The 23,273-nt window shown below is 53.9% G+C and overlaps 4 protein-coding genes across 4 annotated transcripts; 2 read left to right on the forward strand and 2 right to left on the reverse strand.

The window, feature by feature from the left end:
* Positions 1–916: 916 nt before the first annotated feature.
* On the forward strand, positions 917–11,964 carry CkaCkLH20_03094 (uncharacterized protein; the record flags this gene model as incomplete). Its single annotated transcript, XM_038885813.1, has 3 exons — positions 917–6,870; positions 9,835–11,758; positions 11,803–11,964. 3 exons carry the CDS (start codon positions 917–919, stop codon positions 11,962–11,964), a joined length of 8,040 nt encoding a protein of 2,679 aa, XP_038749012.1.
* Positions 11,965–12,549: 585 nt separating this feature from the next.
* CkaCkLH20_03095 (uncharacterized protein) lies at positions 12,550–14,661 on the reverse strand (the record flags this gene model as incomplete). Its single annotated transcript, XM_038885814.1, has 1 exon — positions 12,550–14,661. One exon carries the CDS (start codon positions 14,659–14,661, stop codon positions 12,550–12,552), a length of 2,112 nt encoding a protein of 703 aa, XP_038749013.1.
* A 913-nt stretch (positions 14,662–15,574) lies between these two features.
* CkaCkLH20_03096 (uncharacterized protein) lies at positions 15,575–18,253 on the forward strand (the record flags this gene model as incomplete). The annotated part of the gene is made up of 3 exons (XM_038885815.1): positions 15,575–17,020; positions 17,074–17,336; positions 17,392–18,253. The coding sequence occupies 3 exons, from the start codon at positions 15,575–15,577 to the stop codon at positions 18,251–18,253; spliced, it is 2,571 nt and encodes an 856-aa protein (XP_038749014.1).
* A 2,656-nt stretch (positions 18,254–20,909) lies between these two features.
* On the reverse strand, positions 20,910–22,649 carry CkaCkLH20_03097 (short chain dehydrogenase reductase family protein; the record flags this gene model as incomplete). Its single annotated transcript, XM_038885816.1, has 3 exons — positions 20,910–20,952; positions 21,857–22,238; positions 22,289–22,649. The coding sequence occupies 3 exons, from the start codon at positions 22,647–22,649 to the stop codon at positions 20,910–20,912; spliced, it is 786 nt and encodes a 261-aa protein (XP_038749015.1).
* Positions 22,650–23,273: the final 624 nt, after the last annotated feature.

The raw sequence follows: 23,273 nt of genomic DNA on the forward strand, positions 1-23,273 counted from the left end.
CTGTGGTGACTTTTTTCGTCTCCTCTGGCAATTTCGTTTGTCATTGTCTGTCGTCGTCTGTCGTCGTCTGTCGTGTATTCAACCCACTACCAACTTACGCCGTTCATGATCAACGATGGCGAGACTTACAGGGTTGTGGAAGCTCCTCTTGCCTCCACTGCTTCTAGGAAGCAAAGGCTATGCGCAATCATGCCTTGATGCCCTCGACAACGACCAAGTCGATGCCTGTGTGTGCTCTTCACTTGACTACGTTGTCAGCTACGTCGCCTACATTGCTGTTTCGACATCATCCACGGTCAACTGCGAGGCCCAGTCGACCTTATCACTTAATATTTCGACTTCCTCAGGACCGGGTGCTGTCCGACGGCAACTAGATCCGTCTTATGTAGGCCCAACGACAGTGGTTACGGTTTTGCCGTCAGGGGACTTCCAAATTCCGCCCTCCTACTACACGATTTCGAGGGGATCGACCACAACAGCAAGACCTGGCCAAGTGTCGACCTTTGCCAACTACACCAGCAGTTTTACGACGAATCCCATTTCTTCACCGCAGACTCTCCTGGTTGACAGACCGGTCCCTACAGCTGTAGGGGTTTCGGCTCGGTTCACAGCCATTGTTGCGATTCCGGATCCTCGACTGGAGGATACTTTTACGTCTACGGTGTATTACAGTGAAGGGGAGTCTTTCAGCGAACGGCAGATTATTTCTTCGATAGCGCCTCGACCTGCGACCATCGTTATCGCCGTTCCAAGCCCGTCCGGGGGCCAGGTCCAAGATGATTCGCGGCCTTTCGTTACGTCTGTCGTCCAATACTCTGGTGACGCAGCTATCAGCACGCCAACGACTCTATCCGTGATCCCCCCTCAAGGAACTCAAAAAGGCACAGTGATAATAGGCCTTCCTCCAACCGCTTCACTGACTGGAGGCCCTCCCCCATCATTCATCACGTCTGTGGTGCCGAATCAGTCACCGACAGGGGCGGATCCCTCTGGCTTCAGCCAGCCTCTCTTCAACTTGGCAGGAACCGAAGGTCTCGTAGCATCGTCGATTACTACAGAGCTTGTGTTCACAGATGCTTTGGCTGCTACCAGAACCTTGACACAAACACTCAGCGCTTTCGTTGCGACTCCTAATGGCACCCGTCCTGGAACAGTGTTCATCATACAGGCGCCGACGAACCTTCCAACGCAGAACTCCGGCGCGACTAGCCCTGCCGAAGACCCTGTATTACCGGCATCTTTCAACCCAGTCAGTCCTCAGACTGCCACGCCAGTGATCAACGCGCCTGGAGGGAACGCTTTCGGAACTGCTTCGGGTGGAGCTGCTCTTCCGAACAGTATTGCTAACCCGGGCAACTCCGCCCCAAGCAATCCGGTCCCAAGCAATTCAAACCCAGTTAACCCAGACCCGGCCAACCCAGACCCGGCCATCTTGGGCCCAAGCAACGGTCCGAACCGAGATAACCCGAACCCGAACCCAAGCAACGGAGGCGACTCTCCATCTGCAAACGTTGGAGTTGGCCCCGCACCAAACCCCACCGGACCCGGGGGAGATGGGTCGACTGGACCTGGTGTGGGAGATATCCAGCCAGGACTTTACGTCACGTCTACGGTTCAATACACGGGAGCATTAGAACTGCCTGGACCTGTTACTGTGTTTTCTTCACCTCCTGAAGGGACCGTTCCTGGCACTATCGTGATAGCTGTGCCGCCTACGCAAGCCTTAGGGGGTGGATCTGCTGCCCCTTCGAACGCAGCTCCAGGGCAAGACGGTTCGCCTGAACCGGCTCTGACAATTGCTCCAGCTTCTTTAGGATCACCAGCCGCAGCACCAAGTGATGGTATCGCCGCCGGTGACTCCATCCTCCCAGGTGCTGGTTTGCCAGTCGATAACTCAGCTGGACCAGCACCAACACCGGCGTCGCCAGACGAAGGACAAGGAGGTGCCGGTGGTTTACCGGCAACACCGTACATTACCTCAACCGTCACATCTGACGGGCTACAATTCGCAAGAATTACGATTGCTACCATTCCTCCGCGGCCGGAGAACGCTCAACCAGGCGTTTTCGTAGTGGCAGTTCCGAATACCCAGAGAGGCCCCAACAACAGCGGTGGCTCAGTGACTGCTCCGAATGGAGCTGGAAGTGTGGCCCCGGGCGCAATCGCTAGCCCTGCTGGAACTCAGTCTTTTGCCGATCCGGTATTGCCAGCTTCTATCGCGCCCTCTGCTCCCGGAGTAGCTCCCGGAGTGCCCGGAGCATCAGCCCCCGCTGCTCCGGGCAACACGCCGATATCGCAGAATGGCTCGCCCAGTCAACCCGCACCTCAAGGAGACCCCAATTCGCCTCAGGAATCGATACTACCCAACATTGGACAGACTCAGCCACCCTCGCCGGGAGGAAGCGCAGCAGCATCACAGGATGGATCGCTGGGCCAACCTACTCCTCAAGGAGACCCGAATTCACCTCAAAACTCGGTACTGCCCAATATTGGACAGAGTCAGCCGGTTTCTGGCGTGCCAATCCAGACTGGAGACGCCCAATCCCCAGGACAGTCACCCGCGCCTCAGAATGGCTCACCAAATGAACCCACTCAGGGAGACTCGAACCAGCCTCAAGACTCGGTACTACCAAACATCGGACAGACTCAACCGGGCCCTGGCGTTCCAGCCCAAACTGGGGCACCGGGACAATCACCGGCTAGTCAAGCCGTGACGGGCGCTCCAGTTGGAAATGCTATTCCTACTCCAGCAGATCCCCTGGCCCAGTCGTTTGTGACCTCGCCGGTTTTCTCCCCTGGAATATCATCTCCAGTGTTCATTTCGACAATCATTCCAACTGATGGTGCTTTACCAACCCTGATCCTGGCCCTTCCTGGTGTATTCGTTACTTCGACCACCTCATTGTCCGCCATCAATCCAACAAGACAGCCGTTCCCTTTTACAACAATTGAGCCTGTCGGATCGGCTCCTGGTACCATTTTGTTTGCTGCCCCGGTCTCTTTTGCCACGTCAAGAGTGCTCTACACTGGGCAAGCTCCTCTCACAACACCGACGCCGATTGCAACCCTTTTCCCTACAGCGGGAGGAGCGGCTCCAACCATTGTCTTCTTAGACCCTCTTTCGTACGTCAGCTCAACCTCGACGGATCCTGCAGACGGCACCGGTGTAAGGGGCACGGGTCCACCAGTCCCAGTAACGACGATATTCCCAACTCGTTCTGGTGACCCAGCTACGATTGTCTTCCAGCAGCCGTTGGCTTCGACTCCAGCAGGCAGTTCTTTCGTTACTTCGGTTCTTGGTGGAGACAACGCTCTCCCCACGGACGGACTTGTGCCTTTGTTCACTATACCTGCAGAAGGAAGTCTTCCAGGGACTGTAGTATTGGGCAGCCCACCATTCGGGTCTCAGAGCAGCCCAACGCCCGATATATTGGAAAACTCCTTCGCCGGTAGTCAAGCGGCATCGACGCCAGCTGCCTCGGTGATCGGACAGAGTAGCTTGGGTCCTGGGTCCCCGGCATCTCTACCGGCAACGGAGGCAACCATCCCACAACCCTCTGTCGACCCTGCGAACAATGGACCTGCACCGCAGGCATCTAACGGCGGTGCTTCTCCCTCTGCAGCAGGTCCGCCTACAATTTTGGACCAACTTACTCCATCAGACGCAGCTATCACGCAGACTCCAGGCCCCGGGACGTCCTTCGTTGACTTCTCCGGAAGCGGTGTTCTGACAGCGCCGTCCACTATCACGACGATAGCTGGCTCAGGCACCAATCCTGGTCTCGTCATTGTAGCCACACCTGCGCTGCCGAGGACTCTAGAGGTAGATTACACGGGTACAAGCATTCTAGACGCCCCTATCACCCTCACGACCATTCCTCAAGTCGGTACGACTCCCGCGACGGTTATCATCGAAAGACCTAGGCCTGTGACGACCATACAAGTGCCGTACTCGGGAACTCTGTCCCTCACAGCCCCAACGCCTATTTCAACAATAGTCCCACAGAATATCGCAGATCCCATCACCGTCGTGGTCGCACTTCCAGCCTTGCTATCACCTTCAGCGGGCCAAAGCGCTGGTGGAGGCCCTCAGGCATCGCCATCTCCGATCGCCCCCATTTCTAGTTCCGGCGCTGTTCAACCAGAAACGTCACAAGGAGCTTCACAGCCGGCTGTATCAGTTTCTGGAACAGTTCCGCAGCCCAGTGAGTCTGTACTGGAGCAATCACTGCCCAACTCCCCAGGATCCACCGCGGCCAGTACGCAGGTGTCCGGTTCTCCTCCTACCGAGGCTCCGAGTTCTGTGGTCAACCCAACTATCGCGGAAGCAGTCTTCGTCACGGCGACGGTGCCGTACATTCCTACAGGAAACGAAATCATCACGGGACCGATCGTATTGTCCACAATCCAGCCCAGTAGTACGTTCCCAGGCACCGTGGTTGTTGGAACCCCCATTCTTTCGGGGCTTTCAACCCAGGTTCCTACGGCATCAAGCCCGCCCATCCTAGGAAACCCTTCTGGTCCTCTTATTGATGTTTTCATCACCATTACTATTCCTGTTGCTGGTTTGTTGCTTCCTGCGACGTCTACAATCTTCCCAACGGCCCCGAACACTATCGGGACAGTGGTCATCGAGACTCCTGCGCCATCAATTCAGCCGACTGTAGGAAATTCTCCTGGTCCTCTCATTGATGTCTTCGTCACGATTACAATTCCTGTCCTTGGGCTGTTGCTTCCCGCGACATCTACCATCTTCCCAACGGCCCCGAACACGATTGGTACGGTGGTCGTTGAGACTCCAGCGCCATCGAGCCAGCCGACTCTTGGGAACCCTCCTGGCCCTCTTATCGATATCTTCATCACGATTACGGTTCCTGTCTTTGGGCTGTTGCTTCCCGCGACATCTACCATCTTCCCGACTGCTCCTAACACTATCGGGACGGTAGTCATCGAGACTCCAGCTTCTCAGACTTCGTTCGTCACGACCACCGTGTTGTTCAGTCCAACGGGTAGCGGACAGATCACAGGACCGACTCCGCTTACCACCATTTCGCCGTCTCAAGGTCTACCTGGTACGGTGGTGGTTGGTGTTCCAGAGTCTCAGGCCTATGTGACAACTACCGTCCCGTTCAGCCCTACGGGAAGCCAGCAAATCACGGGACCAACTCCTCTTACAACCATTGCGCCATCCCAAGGAGTACCCGGTACTGTCATCATTGGTGTCCCCGAGTCTCAGGCCTATGTCACAACCACGGTTTTGTTCAGTCCTACAGGAAGTCAACAGATCACGGGGCCAACTCCCCTGACAACTATTGCTCCATCCCTAGGATTGCCCGGTACTGTGGTGATTGGCGTTCCAGAGTCTCAAGCATTCGTGACGACTACGGTATTATTCAGTCCTACGGGAGGCCAACAGGTCACGGGGCCAACTCCCCTGACAACTATTGCTCCATCCCTAGGCTTGCCTGGTACTGTAGTAATTGGCGTTCCAGAGTCTCAAGCATTCGTCACGACTACCGTATTATTCACCCCAACAGGAGGTCAACAGATCACGGGGCCAACTCCCCTGACGACGATTCCACCATCTCAAGGCGTACCTGGAACTGTGGTGATTGGTGTGACGGAATCTCAGCTTCTTTCTGTACCAGTATCATCTCCCGTTCTAGACGCTTCGTACGTCAGCACGACATCTCTCGTTTCAGGGACGGCTTTCGATCAGCTTACTACCCCGATCCCAATCACAACGATATTGCCTAGCAATGGTCAACCCGGAACCATCGTCTTCATTGAAAGGCCGTCAATCTCAGCGGCACCGACCGTTTCGTCACCTATCCTAGAGGCTTCATACGTCAGCACGACATCCCTTGTCTCAGGCACGGCGTTCAATCAGCTTACTAGCCCGATTCCGATCACGACGATTTTACCTAGTAATGGCCAGCCTGGGACCATCGTCTTCATCGAAAGACCCCCGACGTCAGCGGTGCCGACTTCTTCGTCGCCCATTCTGGAAGCCTCATACATTAGCACCACATCTCTCGTTTCGGGCACGGCCTTTGACCAGCTAACTAGCCCGATTCCAATCACAACAATTTTGCCTAGCAATGGCCAGCCGGGAACCATTGTTTTCATCGAAAGACCTCAGACATCAGTGGTGTCGACTGTAGCAACCTCATCCCTAGAATCTGAGGTCACGACGAGTTCAATCCCGGCAGTCAGCGGACAGACTTCGATCACCTCTTCTCAATCGGACGCAAACAGCCAATTGTCTACATCTTCTGCTCCGACCGTTGAAAATGCAAGCCAGAATTCTGGAACACAGACTCCATCGGAAACCTCCTTGGCTACAGGCCCTGCTATTTCTTCAACCGCAGGTGAATCATCATCGGTGTCTGGGTCCACTTTTGCCGCATCCGAGTCCAGCTCCGTTCCGGGGTCCTTTACTTCCGGGACCGGGCTTTCCTCCGGCCCCGGCAGCGCCGACTTCTCTTCCAGTACTCAACCGACGGCGTCTTCCATTCCGGCCGACTCATTGAGCATTACCGAGACGCCGGCAACGGCAACCCAAACAGGTGCTTCTCAGTCTAATTCAATTCTTCCTGGATCCTACGTCACATCAGAGATTCTCTACTCACCGACCGGAACCGAGCAAATTACCGCCCCTACTACCTTGTCCACCATTCTCCCTAGCGGTCAAGTTCCCGGAACGATCATCGTGGGACTTCCGGCTCTTTTCAACACCATAAGCGTTCCTTACAGTGGAGTCGGTCAAATCACGCAGCCCATCACATTGACCACAATCTTCCCTACAGGCACTGGTCTTCTGGGGACCGTGGTGGTGGCTACTCCCGCCAGCTCCTTTGTGACGTCTACGTCCCTTTATACAAGCGGTGACAGCATCACTCAGCCAACCACATTGACGACGATTGGTCAGACAGTGATCATAGCATCACCCAGTGGTAGCAGCTCAGCCACTCCCGACATCACGTCCGCGTCTACTTCCATTGAGCCAGACTCGGTGATAAGTAGTTCGTCTAGTACGATAGGGTCTCTGGATTCTTCGAGCTCCATCTCAACAGGCAGCACAGAAGCATCCACACAGACTTCTGACACAGCCGCTTCGCAGGCCACAAGTGGATTCACGTCTGTTGACCCTACCTCCTCAAGCCTCCTGTCATCGAGTTCCTCTGAGATTCTAGACGCCTCGATCGCTACATCAACCTTACAGACGACTGAATCCAACACATCAATCGCCCCTGATTCCAGTAGTTCTAGTGGGTCGATCGCCACGACGCAATCCGGAGAATCCACTATCGAGTCGTCGGTTACATCGTCAACGTCTGCAAGCGACTCGCCTACTTCAGCCTCATCAGATACGGGCGTCAGTGCCTCTACAGTTCTGAGCTCACTTTCTTCTGGGAGCCTCACTTTGAGCGGTTCATCCACGGAGAGCAGATCCTTCGAATCGCTTCTTCCTGGGTCTCTAGTGTCCACGTCAACTTCTGGCTTTACTAGCTCAGACTCATCAAGCTTAGGTCAAACTACGGACATTTCTACGAACCTAGACACGTCCATCACTATCTCGACTGGTTCATCCAGCGCAAGCGAAACGGAGTCATCATCGACGCAGCCAAGCGCTTCCCCAGAAGCTACGACGAGCCTGTCATCTGTCGAGACAGGGTCGGCCTCATCAAGCTTAGAAGTTACCAGCGACTTGATCTCTTCCACCAGCGAATCCGCGAGTCAGACAGCAGGAAGCACGAGCATAGACTTGGACACTCTTTCATCTCAAACTCAATCTTCAGACTCCAGCAGCACCATTAGTCCTGAGACTACAGGATCTTCTCTTATTGATTCAAGCACCAACTCGGATGGCCTTAGCTCCACCGGCTCAACCGAGACTGGAGTCACGTCCGCAACATCTCTGGATACAGATATCCTCGCATCGCCAAGCTCCACTGGCCTTTCATCCACCCAAGAGTCGACATCCGCAGAATCCACTGTGGCAACAACCGACTTAAGCTTGACAACAGCCAGCCCTTCGGTCTCGTCTTCCCTGTCTGCTACGGATCAAACCACACTGCTGGATACTCTTTCGCTGGATTCGACGACCTCAGATGGCGTTTCTACGACAGCTGATGCTAGCTCGACCGGAACAGGGCTCTTGACCTCGGATAGTGACACCGCAATCACTATTAGTTCCACTGGAACGGACACCACGCTGTTCAACAGTTTGTCAACAGAATCGCTTACTTCAAGCGACGCCACTTCCGCGTCTGGGGATAGCACTGTTTCCACGAGCATTTCCCCTACTGTAGATCTTGGTGTATCGAGCACTATCACTTCATCTGAGACGGACACTACGCCATCCAACACCCTTTCAACGGAATCGTTGACTTCAAGCGAGGCTACCTCCACAGGGTCGGATAGCAGCATCTCCTCCACTGATGTGTCGAGCACTGGCAGCCTGACTGAGTCGGACACTACGCTGTTCAATACCTTGCCAACAGAGTCCTTAAGTTCAAGCGATACTATTACCGCAACTGGGGATAGCACACTCCCCACGGGCATCTCCTCTACTTCGGACTCTGACCTGTCAAGCACTGGCAGCGCGACTGAGTCGGACACTACGTTGTTCAACACTTTACCAACAGAGTCCCTGAGTTCAAGCGATACTATTACCGCAACTGGGGATAGCACACTCCCCACGGGCGTCTCCTCTACTTCGGACTCTGACCTGTCAAGCACCGGAAGCGCGACCGAGACAGACACTAGCCTTCTTAGCAGTTTACCAACGGCATCGTCAACGCTGAGTGAGGGCACAAGTGCGATTGACAGCAGCACACTCACGGGCAGTGCGTCGACCGACTCCGCATCACTCAGCACAGCTACGGCTACCGACGAAGCTACCACTCTGTTCAATAGCCTCTCAATCGACCCATCAACATCGATTGGGGATTCTACGACGTCTGGTCTGAGTACCTCTACGGACAGCGTATCTCAAGAGACCGATACGGCGAGCTCAGTCAGTTCAAGTTCAGACGACGGAGTGACCTCAACCATCACCAGTCCCTCTGTCTCGACCGATGCACAATCGAGCACATCTGGCGACAGCACCTCGACCAATAGTGATGATACCACGCAATTGACGTCTTCTTTGGTCTCTGAGTCTAGCTCGTCAACCTTATCGCTGGACAGTCAAATTTTGACAACAGAAACCTCAGACTTGACGACATCTGCGACAGAGACTGGAGCCTCTTCGGCCTCAGAAACAAGCTTGACAGATGCTGAGAGCTCGTCTACATCGGAGGTCACGTCGCAAGCCACGTCCTCGTTGGATGACTTGAGCACGATTGGTCCATCATCGAGCACAGATTCCACGGCGTTGGCCACTTCCACCGACACGACCTTGTCAGACGCGCTGTCTCTTACAGAGACATCCGCCTCGTCAACAGCTGACTCCCAGACGAGCATAAGTACCGACGCTTCTTCGACAACTGTTCTCGATGAGTCTATCTCTCAGACAATTAGTGAAGCTTCTTCGACGACTAGCGCCGATGAATCTGTCTCTCAGACAAGCAGTGACGCTTTCTCGACGAGTATTCTCGATGAGTCACTCTCACAGACAAGTACTGAAGCCTCTCTTACGACTAGCGCCGACGAGTCTGTGTCTCAGACAAGTGATGCAGCCTCTCTCACGACTAACGCCGAAGAGTCTGTGTCTCAGACAAGTACTGAAGCTTCTCTCACGACGAGTGCCGATGAGTCTGTCTCTCAGACAAGCAGTGACGCTTCATCGACGAGTATTCTCGATAATTCACTCTCACAGACAAATAGTGAAGCTTCGTCGACGACTAGCGCCGACGAGTCTGTCTCTCAGACAAGCGGCGACGCTTCTTCGACGTCTATCGCCGACGAATCTCTCTCGCAGACCAGCACCGATGCTTCTTTGACCACTACCACGGATGAGTCTCTCTCCCAAACGAGTAGCGACGCTTCAGCTACCATCACTTCGTCTGGTGACCTAGACTTGTCGACAGAGTTGACATCCTCTGCAACTACGGGAAGTACCCAGAGCGACGAGACGTCTACCGGGGCATTTGAAGCCACATTGCTTCCTTCAAGTACGACCACCGGTGATGCAACCTCCAGCTCTGAGGAAGTTCCCTCTTCTACAGGCACCCCAGTGTCAACTGAGTCAGGCTTGTCGACAGATTCGACATCGTCTGTAGGTACTAGCGCTAGTCAAGAGGAGACATCGACGGGAGCTTTGGAAGCTACTCTGCTTCCTTCAAGCAGTGACACCGTTGACACCACCAGCGTCCAGGAAGCTTCCTCTTCTACAGAAGCCTCAGTGACAACTGAGCCAACGTCTTCAGCACTCGATGAGACCACGCAAGCCAGCCTAACACAGAGCTCTACCGCTGAGACTCAGTCGACCAGCAGTGACAGCCTATCTTTGGAGCCTACATCTTCTGTAGACGATCCGTCTACCTCAAGTAGCATTTCTCTTGAGACGGAAACTGCCTCTTTGACAAGCAGTGTCAGTATCGATGACGATTTCCTCACTCAAACGAGCTCGACCGAAGGCCTGACATCCTCTGAAACTTCTCTATCGGATTCTACACTGACTTCGGCTCCGAGCACCACGGCCCCTGAGTCAACATCGCAATCTAGTTCAGCGTTGGATGACATTCTGTCTTCAGACAGTAGCTCTGGGGCAACGTCTTCAACATCTGAATCAATCTCCAACCCCACGGCGGCATCTTCCTCTTCGACCGAGTCTCTTGACGATATCATCTCATCTACTACCGGAACTCCAGGAGATTCGACGTCACAGAGTAGCTCTGTGTCCGCAAGTGGTTCTCTTACCTCTGATGGAAGCTCTTCCTCGGCTACCACGTCCGAATCTGATAGCACGCCTTCCAGTACTCAGGACAACGGCGTGTCATCTACGACAGGAGAATCATCGGAAACTACTCTTCTTGGCTCGACGTCTTCACCGACGGCTACCTTGCCGATTGAGACCGACGTCTTACAGAGCAGTAGCTCGTCGACAGTTGGCATCGAGACATCGGAGAGCTCGAGCACACCAGGTAGCACAGAAGCAATCAGCACGGGAGATCTTAGCTCGTCAACAACTGATGGAGTCATTACTTCTACGGGAGTCAGCACACCAGCTTCCGCCACGGCATCGCTTACCTCGGAGCGAAGCAGCACTTCCCAAACAGATGGCGCGAGCACGCAGCCCTCCATTCTGTTTGACACCATCGAGATCCCTTACACCGGTTCAGACATTGGCTTTGATCCTATTCCCATTACCACATTCTTGCCGACCGGAACTGGCTCGCGTGGAACGGTCGTGGTGGGCACACGAGCCGCGTTGTTCGTCACAACCACCATCGGGTACATTGTGGACGATGAGACCTCAGCTGCAAGCTTTATCACGATCTCTACAATTCCCCCGAGAGGTACAAATCCCGGAACTCTTGTGGTGGGAACTGCCATCTTTAGAGCGCGGTACATCACAACCACTGTTCGGTTCAACCCGACGCTGACAGGTACTGAGAGACCTGAGGCCACTACTTTTACCACGCTTGCACCTTCAGGAGCCTCACAAGGAGTGGTAGTAGTGGTAGAGCCAGACTTCATTGAGTCCACTACCAGCGATGCCTTGCCGAGCGCAACAGAGTCCGTCGACAGTCAAATCAGCAGCAGCGGCTTGACAACGGCTGCGTCAACAACCAGCGAAAGCCTGAGCGTGAGCGTGACTGATACCGCTACTGTTGACCCTGACGTCCTTAGTACGACATCGGGTGGCACGGCTTCAGCCAGTGTTACAAGCTCCTCCACTGCCGCAGAGCTGACTTCCGATTCGGAATCGACATCAGCAACTTCGACCGGCCCGGCGACTTCGGACGCACAGACCACCGGCCCCACATCATCGCCGATCAGCACCGAAGATGATGCCGGCCAAAGCGGAAGCACCTCCGCAAGCCTGACCATAGACCCTGCGAGCTTGATTTCGTCCCAGTCTCTTACCGCCACGTCTTCGGAGGCTGTTTCGACTTCAACCGACGGCGTAGATGGAAGCATTACCTCGCAGACAATCAGCACGTCTTCCGGAAGCGGAATCTCCGCGTCGGGGACGCCCAGCAGCTCGTCTGACGGCCTTGAGACTACAACAAGCACTTCGGACAGTAGCACAGATTCAAATCTGCCAGCTGAAACTGCCAGCACTGCGACAGGACAGACCTCGTCTAGCTCGGCAGAGAGCCTACCGCTGACAAGCAGCATTTCGCAAGATGCATCGACATCATTGTCCGAAACTCTGTCAACCTCATCCACCTTACCTCTTTCTGAAAGCTTGGCAAGCTCTACCCAGGAGGTTTCGCAAAGTTCGACGAGTGACAGCAGCACCCAAAGTTCCGGAGTTGCGTCGAGCACGCAGTTGGAGGATGCCTCATTGATTAGCAGCTCTACTCTTCCCAGCTCAGCCAGCGCGAGCACCTCTTCTGAGGAGGCTTCAATCACTGGATCCACCAGCAGTAGTCAATTATCTTCGACAGAGCTCACAACAGGAATCTCCGGTCCGACAATCTCTAGTTTAGAAAGCACAATTCTGTCAACCTCTACAAGCTCGGAAGGCCCGGCAACGACCTCAGCGGAGAGCAGCAGTGAGCCCACTGTGTTCAGTTCCACGACTAGCGCCTCCGGCTTCGACTCAACGACAGTCCAGATCAGTTCAAGCACGTCGAGTGACGAGACCTTTGCGCAGAGCTTCCTTTCCACAAGCTTGTCCGGCCCAGTCACCTCTTCCGGTACAACTGCGTCTTCCAGCTCTTCAAGCATTTCCGAAGGCATCACTACGAGCAGTTTCAGCGATTTATCTGAATCCTCGTCCGCAAGTTCTTCGGCAAGCTCTCTTGAGACACTCTCTGCCAGCTTAACGACATCGGCGAGCTCATTCGCAAGCGACTTTGTTACTTCTTCTAGCATCTCACCGTCGCTCACGGCGATCTCTCCTTCTCTTACGTCGCAAGCCTCTGATACAATCGACCCAGACATCCTCAGCAGTCTGTCAAGTTCTATCGCTGGCATCACTTCGACATCTAGTAGCGGAATTACCAGCACTTCCCAAAGTGCAACCTCTGACGGTCCTAGTTCGACATCGGGCCAGCTGACCTCGGCGACGACATCCTCGGAACTCAGCTCGACGTCTGGCGGTACTGCAGCAGAGAGTGCTTCTTTGAGCTCAACGCAGCAACCTTCTTCGACAGCAGTGTCTGCAACCAGCAGTGCGCTTTCGAGTTCAAGCTCTTCCTCATTCGACCCGGAAATTACAGACTTCGACACCTTGCGCCCTACTTTGCTCACGACTTCGTCTTCTGGATCTTCCACTCCTCTTAGCTCGACATCCGGGGTTGCTTCTACATCATCAGTCAGTTCATCCGAGTCTGATGGCACACCGACCAGCACATCATCGTTGTCTTCTAGCTTGTCGTCGATTGAGATCTCTTCATCGCCACTGAGCTCAATCTCTCCCTCATTGTCAGCTTCGCCCAGTCTCGAGCTCACGGCATCCTCATCCTCGTCGCTATTTACTCTGCCTTCTATCACTCCTTCGTCGCCCGTCTCTTCGACGTTTGTCTCATCGACGCAATCATCGACAGTCCAGGTCCCGACAGACTTCGAAAGCCTTATTAGTACTACTCCCACCAGCTCTTCAAGACTCTCGACGTCTTCTGGATTGTCCACATCTTCGTCCCTCAACTTGGGAGAGAGCTCATCGAGCAGCTCATCAATCGGCCCATCAAGCAGCCCATCAAGCAGCCTGTCCAGCATTCTGTCCAGCATTCTTTCCAGCATCTTGCCAAGCAGTTCGTCAAGCAGTGCTTCGATCAGTTCTTCGAGCAGTCTAACAGAGCTTGACAATATATTGACCAGCTCCTCGTCATCGTCCTTGATTGGTCTGTCATCCTCTGCGTCACTCGCGTCGTCCACGGTGTCCCCGTCGCCATCCTCGTCCTCGTCGTCGTTGTTGGTGTCGTCCTCGCCCTCGTTGTCGCCCTCGTCCTCGCCCTCGTTGTCGCCCTCGTTGTCGCCCTCGTTGTCGCCCTCGTTGTCGCCCTCGTTGTCTCCCTCGCTGCCGTCGTCGTCGTCGCCCTCGTTGTCGCCCTCGTTGTCTCCCTCGCTGCCGTCATCGTCGTCGTCGTCGCTGTATTCGTCTTCTCCACTGCTTTCATCGTCGTCTTCGCGATCAAGCAGCGCGACGGAACTAGACAACATCCTTTCGACCTCATCGTCAGCGTCTTCGTCGGTTTCTTCGTTGGCTTCTTCGTCGACCTCCTCAAGCCTACTCTCAACCTCGTCGTCAGCTTCGAACCCGCAGTCAACTTCCTCAGCAGCCCCCTCAATCTCATCCTCTTCATCGTCCTCCTCCTCCTCATCCTCCTCCTCCTCTTCTTCTTCCCTATTGTCTCCTTCACCTTCAACATCATCATCTTCGGTGTTGTCGTCCTCTTCCTCACCGTCGCCAGCTGCATCGTTATCAACACCAGCGTCTTCTACATCAAGTCGACCTTCATCAACAACGTCGTCGACAGGATCATCCAGCTCGCCCGTCATCAATCCTGCCTCATACGTCACTGTCGAAACCTTCAGCGCTGGAATAACAGCGCCAACAACGATCGCGACTATCAGTGCTCAAGGCACAAGCGCGGGTACCTATATAGTAGCTAGACCTGCGGTGTTCGTCACCTCAGAAGTCTTCAATTCGGCGGTCACGGCACTTACTACGCTTTCCACGGTTCTTCCTTCAGCTAGCCAACCGGGAACTTTCATTGTGGCCCGACCACTAGTCTTTGTCACGTCGGAAGTCTTCAATTCGGCGGTCACGGCACCGACTACGCTGTCCACGATCCTGCCTTCAGCAAGCCAACCGGGCACTTACATTGTGGCCCGCCCGTTGGTCTTCGTCACTTCAGAAGTCTTCAACTCGGCGGTAACAGCACCAACTACGCTGTCCACGATTCTTCCTTCAGCGAGCCAGGCCGGGACTTATATCGTGGCCCGACCTTTAGTCTTTGTCACGTCAGATACATTCAACACAGGAATCACTGCCCCTACAACAGTGTCCACGATTCTCCCTACAAACAGCCAGCCAGGAACGTATATTGTGGCCCGGCCGTTGGTTTTCGTCACATCGGACACATTCAACACAGGAATCACTGCGCCCACGACAGTGTCCACGATTCTCCCTACAAACAGCCAGCCAGGCACGTATATCGTGGCCCGGCCGTTGGTTTTCGTCACTTCAGAGACTTTCAACACGGGTATAACTGCCGCTACAACCTTGTCAACAATCCTACCATCGGCTAGTCAGCCAGGGACGTATATCGTGGCTCGTCCTGCCGTTTTTGTTACCTCTCAGGTGCTAAGTGCAGGAATCACTGCGCCCACAACGGTCGCGACAATTGCTCCATCCGGTAGTCAAGTTGGGACATATATCGTGGCTCAGCCTGCCATTTTCGTTACTTCTGAGGTCTTCAGTACTGGCATTACTGCTCCCACAACGTTGGCAACAATCTCGCCGTCTGGGACCCAAGCTGGTACCTACATCTTGGCTCGGCCTGCAATCTTCGTCACCTCTGAGGTCTTCAGTGCCGGAATTGCCGCCCCGACGACGGTCTCCACAGCTCAACCAAGTGGGAGCCAGGCGGGCACCTATTTCGTTGTACGGCCTGCCGTCTTTGTCACTTCCAATGTCGTCTATACCGGAACGAACACCGCGGTCACGGGGCCAACTACCTTGGCCACCATTCAACCAAGCGGTACCCAGTTAGGCACATACGTTGTTGCCCAGCCCGCTTCGTTCGTGACTTCGGAGATCACGGCGAGCACGGTCACCGCAAGGACAACTGTCTCGACAATCGCTGGTGGCTTGACAGCTCCCGGAACCTATGTGGTTCTCAACCCAGCTCCCTCTTATGTTACCTCGCGAGTGGCATATTCTGGAACGGCGCTTATAATTCAGCCTACCACCATTGCCACGATCAGTGCTTCAGGAACCAATGCAGGAACCTACATCGTCGCTACCCCGGCAGCCTTCTACGTTACTTCTCAAGTTGCGTATACGGGCACAATTCCAATTACGGCGCCTACGACGATCCAAACAATTCAACCTGCAGGTACAAATCCTGGTACCTATTTGGTTGCAAGCCAGGCCGCTATCTACATTACGTCGCAGGTGGCTTACTCGGGAACCGCCCCGATATCTCAACCCACAACTTTGTCGACAATTCCGCCAGTGGGCACCAATCCGGGCGTCTACATCGTTGCTAGCCAAGCAGCTTTCTATGTAACGACGCAAGTTGCCTACACAGGAACAGGCGTTCTCACAGGACCTACAACGCTGGCTACGATAGCCCCGATAGGTACCAATGCAGGAACCTATGTTGTTGCTACTCAAGCAGCTTCATACGTAACATCGCAAGTGGTCTACACAGCTGCAGGAACACTCACAGCGCCGACAACTCTGTCAACAATCCTGCCCTCAGGCACAAACCCCGGTGTTTACATTGTCGCGGCTCGTTACATTACGTCCGAGGTGGTCTACAGCGGAGCGAGCTCCATCACGGGGCCGATTCCAATCAGCACAGTCCAACCAACTGGTAGCTCGCCCGGCGTGTTTATCATCGCTTATCCGGCCGCATTCGTGACGAGCTCACAGCTTTACTCCGGCACGCTGCCCATCACAGCACCTACCACGCTTACGACGATACCCCAGCAGGGCAGCACTCCGGCAGTTGTCGTCGTGGCTACGCCGGCCCAACAGACGTCGTACGTCACATCCACGATCTTCCTCACGGCTTCCAACGCCGGAACGACTACTTTGACGACGATTCCTGCCCAGGGCACCTCTCCCGGCACGGTCATTGTCGGAAGACCCGCTCTATTCGTCACGGTGGTCGGTCCTTACAGCGGAAGCGCCGCTCTCACGGGCTCTACAACGGTCTCGATCGTGCAACCTTCAGGCACTGCATTTGGCACTGTTTATGTTCAAACAGCTATCAGCGTCTCGATTTCACCCAGCACATCTTCCAGCAGCTCTCCGGCGGCGGCGAGCAGCTCGGCCGCCGTTTCCTCCAGCTCATCATCATCGACTGTTTCGACACTCGTCACTCTCACAAGAGGCTCTTCTTCCTCGAGCTCGTCATCTTCATCGAGCAGCTCTATTCTAGCTTCAAGCCCATCTACTATATTAGGTGCTTCACTGGTATCCTCTACCACTACTACTTCATCTTCTTCTTCTTCAAGCTCGTCGATATCTCCAACTCGTACGAGCACTAGCTCTTCCTCGTTATCTTCTTCCAGTTCGTCTTCATCAGTCAGGACCACCACCAGCTCTAGCTCTAGCAGTTCCAGCTCAAGCAGCTCCAGCTCCAGTCGTGTCGTCGCTTCAGCTACTCAAGGTGCTGCTTTCTCCTGCCCAACGACCGGTTTCCTGGTTCAGAGTGGCGACACTGTGACACTCTACTCGATCAACCTTGCTACTGGCAGCCAAACAGTGGTGACCAACAACCTCGGCAACGACAACACCCGAAACATCAACGCTATGGGTTACAACGCCCGAGAGGATTACATCTACGCCGTTTCACAGCCCAACTCCGGAACCAGCGACTACAGAATCATCCGTATTACCGCCACCGGCAACACGACCACCGTTGCAACCATGGCTCAGTCAGCTAAGCTCGACCAGACCGCATTTAACACTGGTGACGTCGACGAAAACGGACAGTACTGGATCTCGACCGGCGGCATCGACTGGTACCAGTACAACTTCAACCCCGGCACAGCCAACTATGGAAAGCTGGTGGGCTCTGGTCTGGTCAACGGAGGCGCTGATGGGTACTCCCTCGGAGATTGGGCCGTCGTGCCCGGACTCGGAGGCGGCGATCTCTGGACGGTCGGTGTCCAGAACTTCAACTGCGTGCTCATGCGCTGGAGCCGTACCACCAAGGACTGGACCATCGGCCGGAGCCTCGGAGCCCTCACCGGCGTCACGAGCGGCACGCAGCCGTTCTTCGGCGCCGCGTACGCCACGACCGACGGTTTCCTGTACGCCATCGAGAACAACTCAGGACAGGTCTGGAAGATCCCCGTCAGCGGCAACGGCGCCCCTGTTCAGCAGACCAGCGTGCCGAAGACTAGCAGGAACGACGGTGCCAGATGTTTGGACTCGGGTGGCATCTAAGAGTCGGCAGGCCCAGACAACTTTTAGGTTGAGGGCTTCCGCAAATATTGGTCGAATGCCTCATTACATTCTTTTCTTTTACTATTTTCCTATTCCTAAAATTGGAACAGATTCGGTTCGCCAATGTGCGAAAACATCATATTATCTTAATAGGCTAATTATCTAATACTTCCTAAGAAATACAAGTCTCCTCATCTAATTAGGTCAACTATGGGATGATACATACATCTGTGAAGTTACAAATCACAACCTATTTACAGCCTAGATAGATAGAATGAACAATTGGGACGATGAATGGTGCCAGATTATAGTACCATCTGAAGTGCGGGAAAAGAGAAGGCATAACCGTGACAATATTCCCGCCCAGGAGAACTACGAACAAGAGAAGACAGAGAAGTGTTATCTGCAGTTTGGAGATTCTCTGGTCATCGATGTAGAGGCCTATTGTGACTGCAACGAAGCAGTGGATAGGCTGCACAACGATGATGCACAGGAGAGAGGCCGTCAGAATGTCAGATGGCTTAATGAAGGGTGAAAGCAGAAAAAAGAAGAGAGATAGTATCATGGAAACAAATTGCAGACAAAGAAACCATGTGACAATTGTCATCCAGCGTGATCGCGAGAAGTACAAGGAAAGCGAGCGTTGCAAATCTATACACTCTGAACTGACAAGAGTGCGTTGATTCACCAGTGGCAAGACCCGTCCGCCACTGCCGACGTGTATCTCCAAATTCAAATCTTGCTCCGGTGGGTTTCCTACTTCTGAAGATTCGTTTTCCTGTAGGGACTGTTGGAATTCGATCATTTCCACGGATTCGAACTCGGCTAGCTCAGTATTTCTAGTCTCTGCTGGAACCGTTCTTGACACTTCTTCTGATTCGATTTCCCGGATAATGGTGGACAATTGGTCCAAAACTCCCGTACTATGCGTCTGTCTTGCCGTAATTTCTTTTTCTTGGTTAACTTCCGTCATTTTGGAAAGTCCAAAAGGGCGCTAGGGGGCCAATACCATTTTTGTAAACTGTCAAGAGACTGAGTAATTCTTGGCTTGATTTTCCAGGTGGTTCTCGTTTTCGCTCTCCCCTTTGAGTCAACAACACTGCGATAAAAGAGATTGCGACTGTTGCAACTGGGCCCGTAAGGAGGAAGACGGGCAAGATTTGCCCAAAACCCCATTCATTCTCCAAAGCGTAGACTTCGGCTGAATAGCGCGCCTTCAGCAGGCGAGTCGTTCCCCAGAACGAGGAGATTAGAAGCCAGAAAAGCTGTGCGCGCACTCAGTACATTGATTTACCCCAAGCACCACGGAGCATGGGGATGACACACTTACATCGGCCAATTCAGATTGCAAGATATCCATGTAGAGTTCAGTGACCAAATACATTGCAATAATCAAGTCCAAAGGCCTGAGTGCTTCCAGAAGTCTCTTCCTATATGAGGTGGTTCCAAATCGTTGACAGACTCTTGCCGACGCGGCCAGACAGCCAAGAGCCCAGCTACCCAGCTTCTCTCTAATACTGTTCTTTGCAATGTCTGAAAGAACACGGAACATTTTGACTGATCGACTCAAGAAGCTGAATATAATCAGGACAATTGACAGGATGGATGACTCGTATGAGACGGTTTGTGACATTGGCTTTGTGTTGCGATAGGAGACAGACCAGACGTCGGGAGCGCTCCGCAAAGAATAATCGTTGCTATTGCATGAGTAGCCATCTTTCGCAGATTCCAAATACTGGTTGATCTTAGTCACACATAAACGAGTGTCCCACACGGCCTGCGCCATCCTTTGGTTAAAGAAGCACCGAGCGTTTGAAGCCGGTACACTTGCCGTACCCTGCTCAGCGACTTTTTCCCAGTTGAAGTAACCAGTGGGCACGATGGCCGTGACTAGACCAAATAAAAGGACGGTCATTAACACCATTCTGTAATTTCGCTCGGTTTGGTGGCGGTATAGGTAAGGTCGAAGGGCTGACAAGCAAGCCGCGTGTGTCAGATTGGAGAACCATGCTAGGTAGCTGATGATTTGCCAGTGATACGAGGATATATAGCAAGAAAGACTGATAAAGCCACTTAACAGGATTCCGAGGCCAGTGATAAGCTGTATGTCGCACATGTTGATGAAGATCTGTAAAATGAATTTTGGGTCAGCGCTTGACCTAGACTTTGAGACTTAGTTGCGTCATTCCATACTTTGTCCAAGGCCGTGTTCCAGTATGAATGATGACCAACCCTCCGTCGAAGACCACTGAAGGCACTAATGACCCTCACATCAATTGGATTGGGCTTCCATGTTCGTCTTTGGTTTCTTCGCTGGTCTCGTGTAGGATTCCCAAGTGGGTCGGCTTTGGGATCGAAAGCAAAGCAATACCGAAGCACAACCAAGATCACCACAAGCCATGCGGTGCCTATAAATCCAATTAGTACCTGCAATATGGACACCTTGTCAGCTTTTTGCCTCATTACTTCCCTTGGAAGACGCGTGATTCACAACTCATAATCACTTACGCCAACACCACCGACATCGGAATTCGATTCCAATTCTCCAGGAACTTGCGAACAGTTCTTCATGCAGTTCCGAGCTTGAGACTCCCGACGAAACAGCCCTGCAGATTCCATTTTCGAAGCGACGAATGCAGTTTGGCGGCACGTATTGCTACTCAAAAATCCAAATCTTGAAAGATGTCGGTCCAGAAATGCTGCGGATGAAGAAATACTGCGGATGAAAGTAACGATAATGGGCTGTATTTGATCTCCTCAGGAACGGAAGACAAGAATTGACATGCAGGCTTATCACACCCATCCGAGTTGGAAGCGGGCGTCATCTGAAGTCGACTTACCTATCACAACTTCAGGCTGCAGAGTAAGCAGCTCGGCGGCGGCTTACGATTGGACATGCATCAAGCAGGACGCAGGCAAGGGTCACACAGCGTATACGCGAGAATCGGCGCTCCCTAGAGCAATCTAAGCAGCAGTCTTGGCAGAGTTCAGCTGCAGCCTTGCCAAATTACCATGTGTGCACTGGGGGCAGAAAGACGAAAACTTTTTTGCGCAGGATGAATTTTGATTATTTGAGTTGCCAGAAGCAGAGCGGTGAGTTAATCAATACTAGTAGCTTGTGTCATACAATCTGATGACAGCGTTCCATCGCAGACACGCTTAGGACAGTCTGCTATGGGACGTCTACTGTCTGGGGGTAGGATTGAGGGGTTTGGCGACCTAGAACGCAGGCTTAGGAACCCCTACTATATACCCTGACTTAAGAGTTTATGAAAGTAAAGTGTCCCGAAAACATCATTATCGCAAGTCTCTCTGAAATGAAAGTTCGTGCCAGCAGCTGTTCATATATACGGCCCCAAAATCTCCATCGTCTTCTCCCAAACCCTCCCCTGCGCCGTCCCCCTCAACTCCTCCAACACAACCCCCTTATCAACAACCTCACACTTCTGATTAACCAAAAACAACCCCCTCCCCTCGCCTCCCCTCGTGCCCCTCTCAACCTTCCCCTCCCCATCCCTCGGTCCCCTCCCCCCAAACTTCCCCGTCGTAGCGATATACACATGCCTCTCCCCAGCCTCCTTCCCCCCGGACCCAAGCACCCACAAAACCGGCTTCAAAAGCACCGTCAACGGCACCGGCGATAACAAACTCGGCTTGTGATACCGGTCCATGTTCCCCGTGTCCACGGCCCCGGGCCAGTTATGCACGAACGTGATATTGTCATTCATGGGGTCCGTGGATAATCGGTCGAGGAAGAGGGTATTCATCGTGTTCATGTGCGCTTGACTCTGAATCCCGCCAAAGTTGCCCGGTCTCTCGAGGTTGAGGTCGTCGACGATGAGCTTGTTCGAGAGCACGCTGCCGCCCAGGACCGTGAGGACGCGCGGGGACGGGGAGGCGCGGAGGAGGGGGAGGAGGGAGAGGGTGAAGAGCATGCGGCCGTAGTACTCCAGCGCGTGTGTGACATCCAGCCCCTCGGTCGTATCTATCTCTCATCAGTCTCAAAGTCACGCTGCGCAGATGCGATTTCCTTACCATTCCGTCCTCCAAAGGGCGCATATCCCGCCGTCAAGCACATAAAATCCAACTTCTCCTCCTTCTCCTTGATAACCTCGCAAACGCGCCGCACCTCGGATAGAAGCGAGACCTCGCCCTCCACCCATACGAGCTCCGCTTGGGGATTCCTCCGACGCAGGTCCTCGAGCACGGGTCTCATCGCGGGCTCGGTGGCTTTACGGCCCACGATGTAGACTTTGACGGGTAAGTTGAGGGAGAAGAGCTCGATGAGCGTGAGCTTGCCGATTCCCGAGGTGCCGCCGACGAAGAGGGCTGTTTGGGGGATCGTGGATGCCGTGAGGAGGGCGTTGGAGCGGCGGACTTCAGCGAGGGTGACCATGTTGGCTACTCGGACGGATGAAGCGGTGTGTGAGTAATCCTGGGGTCCAATTGGCATCACAGTATATTCAAGACGAGCGAAGAAGGATGCATATGGCCCACATCTCGCGCTCAGCGTTGCCGATTTATATGTTGGATGTTGAGCTGGGCTGCCTCGCATAGCTTCGCATTCCCAATCGGGTTAGCCGTGTAGGCAGACATAGGGTCGCGCGCTAGTCGCGATCCTGCTACCTGAATTGGCGGGCTACTGACCGGGTCGATGCGCAAGAAATGAGGCTAGACTGGAAGGACGTCAGAGTAAATGAATTGAGTCAATGCCAGGCAGACATAACCTCGTGGGCCTGCCAACGCCATGAGGGGAGGTTGAGCCGGAGGCTCGCATTCCTGATTCGGTATGCGAGGGACCCACTCCGGCCTTGGGGCCGTCAGTGTCCGCCGCCACGGCGCGGACTAACGGCGCAGACTAGCACTGGTATCCATCGCGACCGTCCCCGCCTGAACCCGCCAGGCTCGGACAGAATGCGAGAGTCCGGTCAGTCTCCGGGGTAGTGGTCAACGACTCAGCGGGGCCGAAGAATCATCAGGGGTCGTTGAGTCGCATCGGACCCTCACCTCGTACCGACCC

This window comes from Colletotrichum karsti (genome assembly GCF_011947395.1).
Source record: "Colletotrichum karsti strain CkLH20 chromosome Unknown Scaffold7, whole genome shotgun sequence".
In the NCBI taxonomy this organism is placed as follows: domain Eukaryota; kingdom Fungi; phylum Ascomycota; class Sordariomycetes; order Glomerellales; family Glomerellaceae; genus Colletotrichum; species Colletotrichum karsti.